Raw genomic sequence first — 16,869 nt, 5'->3', positions numbered from 1 at the left:
AGTCGAGCTACACTAACTCAGTTGCGAACCTAAAGCGTTACGTTAAACTACTACGGAATACGTGAAAAAAGTAGAATGTAATTACCTGATTTTATTGGAAAACAAAAACAATTCAAATTCATAACCATGGCTAATAATTGTGTTATAACATTCGATCAAAATGAATATGGAACTTATTTTACGGGTCAATTGTTGACGGGAAAAGTTATTTTAACATTAAATAAAGCGAAGAAATTTAAAGGTATAAATTAAAGCAAAATATCTGTAGACATGATATTTGTTGACATAATCAATCGCAAAGTTCCTGAAGTACATACTTGATAATAAAACAAATTTGCTGCGTGACTCAGTGATAATAAGAGATAACTACAAAAAAATAACTTATAAAAATCTTAAAAAACTTAAAAAAGTAAAGAACACACTAAAGATTTATTTTTAGAAATGAGGTGGTAAAATGGTAACGAAAAGGAAATATGTATTATAAAACATGTAAAAGTGGCATTAAGTTCGGCAGGGAGGAACTGTTTATAATGGAGATCATAATCATAGTGAAAACCATAAATCTTCTACTTCAAGAAATTATTCTTGACGGGGCAGCTAAGGCATGTGGAATAACTAAAATTATATTATAGATTATAACTAAGATTATATTGTTACAGGAGTATTAAACTAAAATGTGTGGAAATTATTTGTATTTACGCAAGTTTTCCTGTCACTCCTCGCCATCTCCCAGGATTAGTCATCTTTTTTGCTTCTTTTCATGTAAGGTTTTTTCTTAGTTCTTCGTTTATTCTTGGTCGACCTCGATTTTGTGATCCTTGGGGATTGCATTCAAAGGCCATCCTGCTTATACTATGAACATGTTTTCTTAAGGTATAACCAATCCATCTCCATTTTCTACATTTAATCTGCTTTTGTATGTGTTGGGCCAAAATGTTTTGCATATGATCCTCAGGGATGTATACTAATCAAACAAGTGAGCGAGAGCTATAGTCGGGACCGGGCCGATTATCGGGTGGCGTTATATGATGATACCCTTCATCACAACCCCTGTACATAAGATTTTCACTGGTAAACATTTCTTTCAGGGAGATACTATAGTTTTCATCTATTTGGCTATTATACCAAATGACTTAAGGCGAACTGAACCAAAATAATTAAATAATAATTTTATATTTGACTACTGTCCGCAATCAACTTGGTACTGATTGAAAGCTTTGCTGGCCTTCTTGATTAGCATTTTACATGTCCTTAATACACCAAATAGAAGCAGAGGTATTTGTCATTTAAATAAAAACTTCAAAATATCGAAATTTGATAGCTTTTGCAAGAACGCTGATGACAGTGCTATGGGTATAAAGAAACTACGCCAGTTCCGTGTGCGGAATATTGTTCTGATAACGAAACGTGTTTTGTAAGGTCGATTTTGTCAAAAAAGTTCCCGAAATGAACAAATTAAAAGATATAACTGCAATGGAAAACTTGAATTCAATCGGTACGGGAACATTTTTAACGGTAGGAGAAAATTGACAACGCATTTCTTAATATTTGTCTACACGGCTATGTGGTGGTATTTTTGATGTTTGCAAAAAATGCAAAAAGTTATAACCCTAATGTAATGTTCTCCTTTCCAGGGGCTCAATTCTTGTTCTATGAAAATTTGAAATGAAAACTTTTATAAAGGGAATAAACGTCCAATGAAAAATGTTAAAAAGAAAATATTTTTCATTTCAATTTTTCATACAACAAGAATCCAGCCCCAGGTCTTCTAATTTTGACTTATTGCTTGATATCTTGTAATAGAGAACACATATAACAAACGCTTAATCGAAATCGTCGTGTTGTCGTGATACACTCCATGTTATGTCTCTTTTTTGAGAGTAAATTTCATTCATTATTTCATGCAGTACAATTGTGAGAAGTAGGGGTGACATATTGCTTTCTTGTGTTATTTCCACGTTGGTGAAAAACGGTTGGCTTATGTTCCCCTTGCACTATAGGTAATTTGCCCTGTTTATGAGGCAAAAATTAATAACGGATGAATTAAAGTATTTTTTAACTTTTTAAATTATTTACGTGTAAAAGTGAGATAAAACAAATATTTCTACAGATAAATTCGGATATAACGAACAACGGTTATAAGCAACTATGTACATATATAACGAACAATGCAATTTTCATTAGTTTTCTTATACACAACAAACTGTTGAAAACGATATATGTTAATAAAGACGAGTTTAGAACCGTATCAATGATTAATATGTAACGAACAATTTTTCGCCATTACTTATTTATTATTTATTTCCTCAAACAAAACTTTTACTTTTTTTTGAGAAGTGACCTAGTAAAATCTGATAAATATAAAAAAACGGGCAAAATCGGGTTTTGAAACCTAGTAATATAAATTAAGAAGAGTTTCAGTAATGTGTTATAGGTGACAGAAGCACGGCCAATTTAGTAAAAGTCTATATGAAGTGAGTTTAAGAAAAATAAAATAAAATAAAGGGCGTCCCAACTAGAACGCAATTTTTAAATTTTAAATAAAACACAGATATTTAAAAAAATCGTAAAACTTTATTATATCGCGAAATAGACAGAATGAGGTTATGTATGGAGCAAAATATCGTGCAGATGACCGCCGCGGCTTTGCTGGCACATATGCGATCTTTTAATGAAATGTTCAATTATTTATCTGGCTGTATGACATGAGGCGCCGTCTTATTGAAAGCACATGGCCTCCACATTAATTTCTTCAATTCTAGGCAAGACAAAAACTGGTTTTAATTTCCCGATACCGAACACCATTGACTGTTTGCGCTTGCCCTGCCTCATTTTCATAAAGAAGGTCCAATGATTCCCCCAGCCCAAAAACTACATGTGTCACTATGTTGAGGATGCATTTTTCTTCTCGTGAATTACTCGAGGATTTTCCCCACCCCAAATGCGACAATTCTGCCTATTGACGAAGCCATCAAGATGGAAATTGGCGTCGTCACTGAAGATGATTTTATCGGCATAAGCAGCATTTTCATGTTGTCTCTCCAATACCCAATTAACGAAGTCCCTTCTCTGTCCATGGTCAGCTGGCTCTAGTTCCTGAGTCAATTGAACTTTGTACGCATGATGATGCAAATCTTTCGTCAAAATTCGATGCATAGTGGATTTAGAGACACCAATTTGCTGAGCTCGGTGTCGAATTGAGGTGGATAGAGATTGAGCGACATTATCACCTACAGCTGCGATATTTTCGGTCGATCGAACTGGTCGAAGGGGCGTTGTTGTCTTTACATCACTAACAGACCCAGTTTCGGCACATTTATCCATTAATATCTTTACAGTTGACTCTTTGGAGCATTATTGTGACCCGAATTTGATTGCGTTCTGGCGTTTTGTGTTTTTTCGTAGTTACACAAAATGTTTAAGCTATATTATATATTAAATAAATCCACTCGCAATTGCCAATCTATTCCATTTTATACCCTCAGCATTTATGCTAACGAAATAATGGTTTTAGACCCCAAGTATGTTTGGACGAAATGTGTTTCTGACAATTTGGAGTCGATTGATGTCTGTCCGTCTGTCTGTCTGTCTGGCTGGGTGGAGCGCACGATAACTCTCGAACGGATGAACCGATTCGGTTTAAATTTTGGCTTTCGTAATATTTTGTCCAAACTTAGTTTAAGTTCGAAGATGGGAAATATCGGTCCACTCCTTCCGGTACCTCCCCCGATAACTCTTGAAGGGAGTAACCGATTTGGTCCATACTTTGCCCATCGTAAAATGTGTACCAGACTTAAATAATGATTCAATATAGACTCAATCGGCCCACTCCTTCGTGTTACTCCCACACAACATTTCGGAAAAGTTCAGTTTAGGGCCATCTCTCAGATCGCTCTGATTTTTGTTTTAGCAACTTGTATTCACTGCCCTCCATACGACGGTACAAGTTTCATTAGCGGCAAGTCCATACTTCCTGAGAAAATAGCCTGAAAGTTGCAAAAACCCCTATTGCACCATGTAAGGTGGTTGAAGCACAAGATAACTCTAGAACGGATCTGCCGATTCGGTCCAAAATTTTGCCTTAGTAATATTTTGTCCACAAAAGTTCAAAAATGTTCCGAAAATTTGTTCATACGGTAACTCTTGAAGGGAGTGGCCGAATTGGACCATACACAGAAAAAAATAATTACTGCATTTCAGGAATAGTGTTCATAAAGTCTTGCAAAAGTTCAAATTTCTGCATTTCATGAACGCCTTTCATAAAGTAAATAAAAAAAATGTTTTTTTCTGAGAGATTGAAAAAAATTTTGACGAGTTGTTGTTTTTGTTTTTATTGGACTAACAACCGCCACACACCACCAACCAAACCAGAGACAAATTTTGCTAGTTTTATTAATTCTTTTATTTTGTAATATACAAATTTTGCTAGTTTTATTAATTATTTTATTTTGTAATATTGTAACTTACCGTTTCCTTCTAAGGATTTTCACTGTAGTTGTTATGGTCTTGTGAACATAGCAGAACAATACGAACCATATGTACATACATGTTGAGTCTGTCTATCAGCACTAGGTTGAGATATTAGATGTTGGCTTTATATTAAAGAAATTAAAAATTTGTAGTTGCGAACTATAGAGCTCCAAACACTTTGTTTTTCGACACCAAACGCACTGTAGTTGATTGGTTTGTCAGTTAACTAACAACAAAATGGTTGCTACGTAGTTTAGGTATGTTGTTGTGGTGGGTATGTGTGTGGTGTGGTTTGTTGATATAGTCTCAATGTGATGATGAGAGTTTGTGTTGTGGTTTGTTGATACATTGTTAACACCGTTGATGTACACGCCTTTACGTTGTCGTAACAACAGAGAATAAAAAATCCAAATGAGAGCCATGTCAACCGTTGTTTAACAAAGGGACATTACTCTCCCAACAATTCTCTCTCATTTATTTTGGACACCAATGGTTAACACGATGGTAAGACGACGAGACCATTCAAAAGAAAACGAGAACAAAGTTGAGAGCATTTACCAACCAAGAGAGGAAATATGAGAGAAAATAGTGGAATATAGGGAAAATAAGAAAATGATTTTGTATCTCATGAAAATCTTACATATTTTTGAAAAAAATAGTGGCTTTTGGATGAAATAAGAAACTGCACATGTATCTTATGTGGGGTACCTGTACAGTATGAAAAAACTACATCACAAACGAAAATATGTAAAAATTCTTGAAATATTTTTTTCTGTGTACTTTACACATCCTAATATATCTTTTAGATATAGATCAGGTTCAAATATGGACTACATTTGTCCACTCCATCCGATACCTCCCACACAAAATTTCGGATAAGTTCACTTTAAGACCTGCTATCGAATCACTTTGATTTTTGTTGAAGCAACTTGCATTCGCTGCCTCAATTACGATGGTAAACGTTTTTTCAGGGGCAAGTCCATACTTCTTGAGCAAACATCCCGAAGGGTGTAAAAACCCCCTATGGCACCATAATGGTAAATGTAGATCCATTCCTTTTAGTATCTCCTCCGCAAAACTTTTGATCTCTAATCCTAATGAACATTTTTGTCGGTTCAATTCCCAAAACTTAAAAAAACCCTATATACATACGTTTTGTGGGAAAAAAGTGTCTCAATATATACAGGCTGAGGGTATATCTCTGTCGGCAAGGCCGACTGATACTTTTTTACTTGTACATATTTGGTTTATTTTCCGCGGTTTTGAACACATTGAAATATGCCTTATAATTTTTTTTTTAGTTTTTCTTCGAAATTCTCACTTTGACTGCAATTTAAACAGCGATAATGGCGCTATTTTGAAAAAAAATTTTACATGTTCTTTATTCAACACCAACTAAAAATTATCAAAATTGACTTTTTGCCTCGGAAAGTAGGCAAATTACCTACAGTGCGTTGTGGAGAACTGAGAGTTCCGCATCTTCGTACATCGCGTTTATTAGTCGGACTATTTTATGTGATATACCCGTTTTGCTCAATGCTTCCTGCTTGACAGTTCGTCAGATGGTGTCGAAGACTTTCTTGAAGTCAATCAACAGTAGATACAGGTGGTGCGCCATTCTATAATTTGTTCTATTATGAAGCGTAGGGTGTTGGCTTGGTCTACATGGCTTCTATTTGGTCTGAAGCCAGCTTACTCATTTCTCTAAATGTTTTCTGCTTGCCTTTGAGTTCTTTATGTATTATGGCTGCTTGGTGTGGAGCAGGGTTAGTTCTCTCCAGTTGTTACGATCTTTGAAGTCACCATTTTTGGGTTTGAGGCAGTAATTCTTCCTCCCAAGCTGCTATGATGTGAGGTCGAAGTAACTCAGCTGCTGTTCTGGAGTTTGCCCATAGGGATTTCGCCGATAAAACATATTGTCCTGTTGCTTTGTTTCTTTTAGTTGTTCCATTGCCTTTGTTTTTAGTTTGTTCTTGTTATTTTGTTTCTATTGGACTGCTGGTGTACATTTCGTTATGTTCACTGGCGTTTCTGTCGTTACTAATTTATTTGAAATATTCTCTACATCTTTGAATTTGTTCATCATTGTTCTTTTGCTTGGCTCCTGGTACTCCTTCGCTTCGTGAGACCATTTACGTCCGGTGTAGCTTTCTCAAGTTGTTTTGGCTAGCTGCTTTCACGGCTGTTTCTGCCAGATTTTTCAGGAACTTTCTTTTGTATTTTCTTGCAGCTTTCTTCACTTCTTTTCCTAAACACAGTACTCTTAACCAACTTTAAATGAAAGGAGCTTACACCTGATAAGTTTTTGCAGATTCTGAAACTACAATGTTCATAGTTGAGAAAAATCAAAACACAACATTATTTGGGGTTTTAGGTTATTCACGATTTTGTTCGGAACCCGCAAGTCGTATTGAAATGGGATTAGAGAAAATATCGTAGCTGTCAAATTTCTCTACAATATGATCTTTATGATATTTTCATAGGTTTTACCATTTTTGAGATATAGATGTACAAATTGGGACAATGCATAGACGGTATCGCCTCCTTATAAAACAATGTCATGTACAGTGCGTCTTAACTAAATTTAAATAAAACCCAGTTACACCGGGGAACTTTTTTCGGATTCTGAAACAGCAATGTTCATAGATGAGAAAAATACGAAAATAAGAAAAAATTTTTAAATAAATCGCGGTCAAAGTTCATATTTTTAGGTTGTACCATTTTTGAGATACATTAATTTTAATTGGGAAATTACAGTCGTGACTTTGTTGCGCTCCGGCGAATTTTTTCGTTTTTTGATTTTTCTCATCTATGAACATTGTTGTTTAAGAATCCGCAAAATCTTCCCAGGTGTAAACTCCTTTCATTAAAAGTTGGTTCAAGAGCACAGTGTAATTATTGATATTACTCTCATGTGATATTGTTATTCATCTGCATCTCAACTTCGCCTCTTTCAGAAATTACTTGGTTTCAAGTGTCTGTTTTTAACGACGTCCAATGTTTCTTCCGCAACTTGGTGATATGTATGGTGTTGACTTATTGGTAACTTTTCGCGCATTGCAGTGGCTGGGGTGCTTCTAATTGCTGTAGGCGTAGTTGTTTTTGCCTTGTGTATCTGGTGTTTCTGCTTGGGTGTTTCAATCCGGTTTTGATTTCGCCTATGATGAGCTCTTGGTCACTGTCAATGTCAGCACCTCTTTTGTTTCGGTCGCCTGACAGAGAACCCATTAAATTCTATCTGCCTTATTATTATTTAGCCGACTTATTGATGAGTACATACTTTCCAAGCTTTTCATATACTATGTATATAAAAAGTAAAAAATGTATCCTCTTCCAAATAAGTTGCATTTTCAACCCAAGACTACTTTAGCCTTATATATGTAGATATACTAAGATACTTCAAATATTTTGTTGTTATTTTGAGCTCGGTGTATCTTTATATGCATAAATATGTTAATTTACCTTAATAAAGATATTAAGACTTAATTCTAGAATTTTAACAAAAGCTCTGTCTGACAAATATTTGTGCCAGTGCAGTAAATATGTTTGGAATATTTTAAATAATCTTTATAAACTGTTTCTTATCTTATCATTTGATAAACAAAAGAAAAATAAGAAAGAAACCAAAGCCATACAAATGAATAATAACGCATGACGCTGACAAATTTGATACACTCTTGATATCTTATCAATTATTATTATAAGTAAGCAATTCGTAACAGAGCATATGCCCAGATTGTTAATAATGACACAATACTACAACAAACGCAAAGCTATAACCCAATATTGTTAGATTAGAATACAATAAACAAAAATATTTGTTCAAGAAACACTTCGCATTAATTTTGTTAATTTGGTTTCAATTTGCCAGGTATTAAGTTACAAATTTGTGGTTATGCCCAGTGTCAATGGCGTGAACGACACGGACGCAAGAAGCCCATCTACAAATCAAATTTGAAGCGGAGACATGTTTACCATGGCCATGAAGACTATATTGCCTCGACAACATTTTTGGTGGGCTCCGAAGATGGTTCGAATTTTTACATCGATTCCGGTACACACACCTATTCCTTTGCCTGTCCAATACCCGTGAACTGTCCATCGTCGTTTGAAGGAGCCTATGGACATGTGCGTTATATGGTTAAGGTAACAACCATTCGATCCGGCACTTCCAATCGTACTTATACAAAAGGTTTTACGGTATTGAAAATGATGGATCTAAATCGAGAGACAGACTTATTGAAGGTAAGTTATAATACTTATCAATTTATTTCTTACATACTGAAATAAGGATCGTGATTTGTATCCCAAATTTTATATTGACAATTTTAAATATTCATGTGTATATTCTCCCTTTCAGAGTGCAGCCTACAATGAGAGTATGGAAAATTTTTGCTTCTTTACATCGCAAACAGTGCGCTTGCGTGTCGACCTAATGCAAACAGGTTATGTGCCAGGCCAAATGATTTTGGTCAGTTCACACGTTCAAAACAATACCAGTGTCGATGTCAAGAAACTTATGATATGCCTAAATCTTCGTGCCACCTATGTCTCGGATACGCCGTCTATGAAAACTTCCAGTGAAAAATTGTGTTTGGTGAAAAAATATTGTGGTACCGTGCCGCGACATAGTGAACGCGATTATGCCGAGGTTATACGGGTACCAGCCACCCCTCCTACCTGTGATCATCTGAGTAAAGTTGTACGCATTTCGTATGAAATTTGTGTGGTGGCCATAATGAATCATTTGATGCGTAACCCTAAATCCGTTATACCCATTACAATTGGTAATGTACCGTTGATTGCTCCTAGTGCTCCTGTTGCTCAACCCAACATAGATGATGTACCAACAACATCAGCATGTGCCATGCAAAGAGCCGATGGAAACGATCACAGTCTATTGAGTGAGGAAACTGAAATTGATTTTGAAATGCGTAAGTAGAGTCAGGGACTGAGATGTATGTAACAATATTTAATTTAATGTTTATTGTTCTGCTTTGTTAGCTCCTCCCACATATGAAGAAGCCATGTTTATGACCACCAATATTGCTGATGATGATGCAAATACCGTTAGTGAACAGGCACAGTTTACACCACGTTATCCCGTGTTTGATGTCGATGATGTTGTTATTCCCTCCATGGACCAAACTCCCCCACCAAACCCTCCACAAAAAAAGAAGAAAAGGAAAAAGAGGGCCAATCCCCAAATGGAAAATATTGAAAAGGAAAAGCCACCAACGGAATCGCCAGTAGTAATATAATACAATTAATTATGTAAATATTTAAATATGTTTGTGTAAACTTTTTTGTTGAAATTTATGTATTTTTGAAACCTCAAACAAGTTCAAATTACAAATTGAAAATATGTTGAAAGATGAATAAGAAAACTCTTAGATTCGGCAAAAGTCTACAAAAATGCAGGGGTACTGATGCACCATGGAGTCCATGGAAGACGAAAATATCTATGGTTTTCCAGATCACTTCGTAAAGTGATTTTATAATGGTAACTATAGATAAAAATGACTTTCGTGTATTTTGAACTTTAAACGGGCATAACTTCTACATTTCACCAAGGACTTCTATTAGTTTTTCGAATTTTACCTTTCAAACAAACCATATATTCTAGCGTCCACAGAAATTGATTTAGGGACTGACCCCAATGTAACAATCGTTTCAGATAATTTGGGATCGATTTAGCCATATTTTACTGTGACCAACTAAAATTACAGGTGGACGCGATATATTTCGTAAGGAATGACTCCCAAAATAAAACCCACCTCCAAAATGGACTATGTCGGTCAATTTCTTCAGGTACATCTTCCGTAAGCTTGAGCTTTAATCCAAATCAATATGGAGATTTCTAAGTGAAATCGGACACTTTTCCAAAAAGTTGTTATTGATTTTCTTTTTTTGTTTTTTGCTGAGTTAATGATGTTCCTCCGCAACACATTACTTTATATTTTAAATTTTTTTTTTTGACTAACGGTTTCAGATATATCGCAAAGAATGACTCATAACTTTGTTACTATTGGTTTAAATAGAAAAAACTGTTTATATTTTTTGTTTTTTTTTTTTATCAGCTATGTAACAAAAAATATAAAAAACTTTGCACAATGGGCTTCGCTTAATATTTTCGCGATTTAATATTAAAAATCAATTTTTATAAACGATTCTACTCTTCCATTTTCCTGAAATTTGCTACTTGCTACCATAGGGTACGAAAAAACTTCATTCAGTAATACCAACTAATGCTGGTACAATAATTGCTGAACAATTTTCAAAATAGAAAACTGGATAAATTTTTAAGATTTTTAAGTTAAATTTCGAAATAAAACAACAAAACAATTGTTAAAAATTTTATCTTTTATTTTTGGAAAATAACAAATGGTTTACATTGGTATCAAGGAAAAATTTTATGGACAAATTTTAAAATTTTAAGAAAAAGTAGTAATTATTCGAATTCCACTACCAAATACGTCTTAAAATAGAGACTCGAAATCGCAACCAACGTTGTTAAAACTCTTGTCATAATGATAATATCATTGCAAAGAGTTGCTGAAAATGACATGCCAAAGCATTAGTGTAAATGACATGCTTTGGATTCAAAAACGAATAGCATCTTTGGGGGTCCACGCTCATATAAAATTCATCGATGAAAATGCTAAAAAGATGACATGCTAGATCACTTGCACCAATGATTGTATGGCATCTTTGACATCTAAAATTTTGCTGGGTGGTTTAAAACAATACAAGGTCACTCACAGTTAACATCCTGACGGATAATAAAGCAGCAATTTGAGCTATAACAAGTAAGGCAACAACATCGAAAACTGTCTTAGAGTGTAAAAATGCAATTAACGACTATTCCCATTATGGCTCGGTAAACATTATATGGGTACCAGGACACATAGGGATTACGGGAAACGAAGTAGCAAACTCCTTAGAAAAACATGCCAGGGAGCTACCTACAGTAAGTCTAGACAATGCCAAGCCTTTAAAAGCGGCGCGTATAGAACTAAAAGCTTGGGCAAAGAATGCTCATGTATCCCTATGGGATAACCAGGAAAAGGGAAAAACTACAAAAATCCTATGGGGAAACCCAGACCAGGACAAAACAAGTGACCTCCTAGTGATGAGTAAAAAGAATATCAGTAGACTGATTGGTGTCCTTACAGGACATCTAGGACAACAAGCGCATCTGCACAGGATAGGCTGTGCAGAGAATAGTGAATGCAGGGCATGTGGCGAGGACGACGAAACGTTGGAACACTATCTCTGCCACTTCCAGGCTTTCACAAACTTGAGAACTCAACTAATGGGAAACGACATAATTAGAGGACTAGATCATATCAAAGACATCGGATTCAAATACTTGAGAACTACATCAATGGGACGGAACTTCTAAGCTAATAAAACATTTTAAATAACAACAACAACTTCCAGGACACATAAAATTAGAGCGCACAACAGGCTTCTTCTGGCTTAAGTGTATGCCCATTCTTTTAAGGACATGTGGTGATTTTGACTAACCCCTCTTCTCAACCTAACCTAACCTATTTCAAAACAAGTAAAAAAGCATTAAGTTCGGCCGGGCCGAACTTTTCATACCCTCCACCATAAAATATTCTGAACTAAAATGGAATAATTACTTTTCATTCCTGTCCCCAACTTTAAGTGGGTACGTTAAAATGTCAGATAATGTTTATGTACATTTATGCTTCATTCGGGAGGCCCTTTTTTATGGTGCCTATATCTAACTATGTATGTTGACAATTTTTGGTGGGCTAGAAATTGGGAGGTACTGTTATATAGGGGTTATAATAAAACATGGGCCTATGTTGACAGTTTTTGATGGGAGCCTTTAATGTCAAATAACTTCTAATTCGGTTAAAAAATTTAGCTAGAATCTTCAAAATATCGAAAATCGGTACATAACGTGGGAACTTCAAATGTTATTAACAGCTAGTTAGGAGGTATCTGGGCTATACGAAAATATGAACTTAAATGAACCGTTATATGGGGGCTATACCAAAACTTGGACCTATGTCCACAAGTTTTGTCATATAAGTTTATTGACATTTAAGAACTTTAAATGTCAAATTATAGCTAAATCGGTCTGAAAATGTAGCTAAAAACATCAAAACACCGTAAATCGGGGGGCATCGTTATATGGGGGTTATACCAAAACGGGGACCTATGTCCACAACTTTTGTTATATAAGTTTATTGACACTTAAGAACCCTAAATGTTAAGTTATAGCTACATCGGTCTGAAAATGTAGCTAAAAACGTCAAAATACCGCAAATCGGAGGGTACCGTTATATGGGGGCTATACCAAAACGTGGACCTATGTCCACAAGTTTTGTTATATAAGTTTATTGACACTTAAGAACCCTAAGTGTCAAAATATAGCTAAATCGGTCAGAAAATGTATTCAAAACTGTCAAAATACCGTAAATCGGGGGTCACCGCTATATGGGGGCTATACCAAAACGTGGTCCTATGTCTACAATGTTTGTTGTATAAGTTTATTGATGCTTAAGAACCCTAAATGTCAAATATTAGCTAAATCGGTCTGAAAATGTAGCTAAAACCGTAAAAATACCGTAAATCGGGGGGTACCGTTATATGGGGGCTATACCAAAACGTGGACCTATGTCCACAAGTTTTGTCATATAAGTTTATTGACATTTAAGAACTTTAAATGTCAAATTATAGCTACATCGGTCTGAAAATGTAGCTACAAACGTCAAAACACCGCAAATCGGGGGTACCGTTATATGGGGGCTATACCAAAACGTGGACCTATGTCCACAAGTTTTGTTATATAAGTTTATTGACACCTAAGAACCCTAAGTGTCAAAATATAGCTAAATCGGTCTGAAAATGTAGCTAAAACAGTCAAAATACCGTAAATCGGGGGGTACCGTTATATGGGGGCTATACCGAAACGTGGACCTATGTCCACAACTTTTGTTATATAAGTTTATTGACGTTTCAGAACCCTAAATGTCAAATTATAGATACATCGGTCTGAAAATGTAGCTAAAAACGTCAAAATACCGCAAATCGGAGGGTACCGTTATATGGGGGCTATACCAAAACGTGGACCTATGTCCACAACTTTTGTTATATAAGTTTATTGATACTTAAGAACCCTAAATGTCAAGTTATAGCTAAATCGGTCTGAAAATGTAGCTGAAAACGTCAAAATACCGTAAATCGGGGGGTACCGTTATATGGCTATACCAAAACGTGGACCGATGGGATATCTTCGAACTTGATCTTCCGACGGCTAAAAAAATGGTATTCCGCAATTTTCAGCGAAATCGGTCAACAAATGCGACCTGTATGTTGCGAACGGAAAAAGCATAAATCGACTCAGAAAGTGATTCTATGTATATCCCTAGAAGGAACTATGGGTCCATCTCGCTTCCTTTTGTATGTTACATACAAATGCACTAACACATAATACCCCTTACCACATAGTGGTGTAGGTTATAATGAATTGAAATCTTTATCTATGTATATGTAGTGTTTGTGTAATGGTCGATATTATGAGAATCCTCTTAAAACACTTCATTTTAAAGAATATACCTGATTTTATATAGAATATGTTAACAGTTCGCACATTCTTCTTTCTTTTTTGGTTTTTACCATATAAGTTCGTTCATCAATAATTTGTTAACTGTAAGAAATCATAGATGATAACCAATTAAAGTCCCTCACAGATTTGTTTATATGTATCAAAATACTCGAATTCAGTTATTGCACTGTCAGTCAATTTATTATTATTCTTTCCTCTTAAAGTTTAAATTCTCTTGAATTTTCGAAATCCTTGGTTTATACTCTTAAAATTACAATGTGTTGGTTAAGAGAAAATAACGCCCAAGCCAAATAAGAGCGTATTCAGCATATTGTATTCTTTTGTTTATAAATGCGTATTGAAAGATAAGTTAATCAGTACTCAAAGACGCTTTGCTTATTACGGCAGTCATAAATGTGGATACCGAACAAACCGAACAATATAAATTATTAGAACGTGAAAAATATGCCATCGCAATGCATTTTTTCTCTGGACCACCCAAATGGTGTTTATTATAGTGGCCAGACCATTAATGCTACCATCAGTCTAACAACGACTTCCGAAAAAAACATTAGAAGTAAGGCGCCTTAGTTACATAGAAATCGAATCCACTTCTCATTATTTTCCAATTCAGATGCTCGAATTGTATTTCTTGGAGAGGGTAAAGTCAAATGGGAGGAGTCCACCACAACTACAGATTCAAACGGCAACAGTACAACAACTACAACTTACTACAGATCCCATGAAGTTTATGTCAATAATGAAGTAATTGTACGAGGCGATGGTATCTTACCTGTGGGTGTGCACACCTATACATTTACAATTGTGTTACCATTGGAATGTCCTACTTCATGTGAAGGCAGATATGGTCATATCCGGTATGGAATTTCCTTGATTTTGAATCGAGTACTGCGTTTCGATAACAACTATCACATACCACTAACTGTTTTAAAAACGGTAGATTTGAATCTAAATCCTGTTTTCAAAGTAAGTAGAGATTTCTATTGTATTCAACTCCTTATAATCGATTTGCAATAGCTTCCCCTATTAGCCGAAAAAGATGCCAGTCTTTGTTGTTGGCCCTGCAATAGCGGTAAATTATTTTATTCTCTGCAAATACCTTTTGGTGCCTATACTCCTGGACAAAGTGTTAAATACTCGCTTAGCATACAAAACCATTCTATGGTGGATACAGAAGGTTATACCATGGAATTCACACAAAAAATGACATTTACAGCCCATTCACCAAGTCGCTGTCATCGCTACGAGAGGCGTACTTTGGTTAAGCAGAATTCTTCTGAAATATGTCGCCGCCTAACCAATCGTATATTTAATGGTGAATTTTATATACCGCCTGTGGCGCCGACAACTGACCCAAATAATATTATTTTTATTGACTATAAATTGAAAATCACAATAATTATGTCCGGTTGTCACAAATCTAAGGATATATCCGTTCCCATATTTATTGGTAACATACCCTTGAGAGAAAGTTTGTCCAGCAATGAAGAGAGTACGGCTATAACACCAACAGCTCCTGAAATGTCGCCATCAAAAGAAAATGCTGAGTCTGAAATGCCTCCAAACTACCATGACCTAAGTAAGACCACATCCAATCTCTTATGAAATTTCTTAATTTGTTATGACTAATGATTATTGTAAATTTCGTATCGCATTTCTTATCTCCACAGAGCCACCAACTTATCAAGAAGCTACACAAAGTGATTCCCCCTTTGTTGATCATGACGTCGATAAACATCATCGTGTTGATGGTTTTCGCCCACTGTACCCAATGTATTCGTAATATGTATATTATAAATAAGATACCTAAATGTTAAACATGAGTAAATCTGCTTCTAATAAAAAACTTTGAATTTAGTTGACTTATCGCTCATTAACTCAAAGAGTGGCATAACTCAAAAAATGCGTTTTCTGAGTTAGCAATTTTGTGTCAAATTTTCATGTCGATATCTCTAAAACTCAAAAAGTTACAGATCATTTACTACAAGTTTGACATAATTCAACAACAAAGTTTTTTGAGTTTATGAAGCACTAAAACACTTCAAATCACGCTTGACCTTGAACAGATATTTAGCAGTGTTGTCTGGCTAGCTGTTTGCAAAATATGGTCCAAGTAGTTATTTTATTTTTTTTTTTATTTAATAATATTTTTAAATTGAGAAGTCATATTTCAATCGCCAATTTTAAACTCGTTTTTTCTCGAAACTCGATTTTTGAGATGTGTCACTCTTTGAGTAAATTAGCGATATGTTTTTCTATTTACACATGTTATTGATATTATTATTTTATTTCGATCATGATTACAAATCAAGTGTTGATAAGAAATATACAAGTTGGACCACAACGACACCACCCAAAGAGAGACAAAAAGAAATTTATCTAATATTAAATAATATCGATAAGCATACCTAATACTTGAGACAAAACATCGCACAGTGATTCAGCATGTTTTTACTGGCCAAAAATTGGAAGCAAGTACAAATATCCCAAACTTCTGTTAAATGAATTCAATTGAACATTAATTTAATTTTATTAAACGTGTCTTTAAAGATTGTCGTAAATGTTTAAAACTTCTTTTTAATGGAGGTTAAATAGTCTTATATATTTTTTAAATGAATTGTAAACATTAAAAGATCATATTTAATCAATAAAATATGTTACTACTACAACTGCCCAAAATTGTGTAACTTTTGAACGGGTAGAGATACACTCCGTTTCATTTCAATAGCACATTTCGAACTTTGATGTGTTGCTTCATTTTAGTTGACTTAAGTCGAATATCCTGGGATGTG

At 34.9% G+C, this 16,869-nt stretch overlaps 2 protein-coding genes across 2 annotated transcripts; both read left to right on the top strand.

The window, feature by feature from the left end:
• Positions 1–10,825, top strand: LOC141391159 (arrestin domain-containing protein 17). The gene is made up of 4 exons (XM_073964071.1): positions 1–241; positions 8,342–8,715; positions 8,831–9,404; positions 9,475–10,825. Exons 1-4 carry the CDS (start codon positions 127–129, stop codon positions 9,729–9,731), a joined length of 1,320 nt encoding a protein of 439 aa, XP_073820172.1. The 5' UTR covers positions 1–126; the 3' UTR covers positions 9,732–10,825.
• Positions 10,826–14,437: 3,612 nt separating this feature from the next.
• LOC141390325 (arrestin domain-containing protein 3-like) lies at positions 14,438–15,934 on the top strand. Its single transcript, XM_073963242.1, has 4 exons — positions 14,438–14,633; positions 14,691–15,043; positions 15,095–15,656; positions 15,748–15,934. Exons 1-4 carry the CDS (start codon positions 14,522–14,524, stop codon positions 15,858–15,860), a joined length of 1,140 nt encoding a protein of 379 aa, XP_073819343.1. The 5' UTR covers positions 14,438–14,521; the 3' UTR covers positions 15,861–15,934.
• The last annotated feature ends 935 nt before the right edge of the window (positions 15,935–16,869 follow it).

Source organism: Musca autumnalis, unplaced genomic scaffold (assembly GCF_047663935.1).
Source record: "Musca autumnalis isolate F117 unplaced genomic scaffold, ASM4766393v1 scaffold_1, whole genome shotgun sequence".
NCBI classification, from domain to species: domain Eukaryota; kingdom Metazoa; phylum Arthropoda; class Insecta; order Diptera; family Muscidae; genus Musca; species Musca autumnalis.
This window is presented reverse-complemented; position numbering and strand designations above follow the sequence as displayed.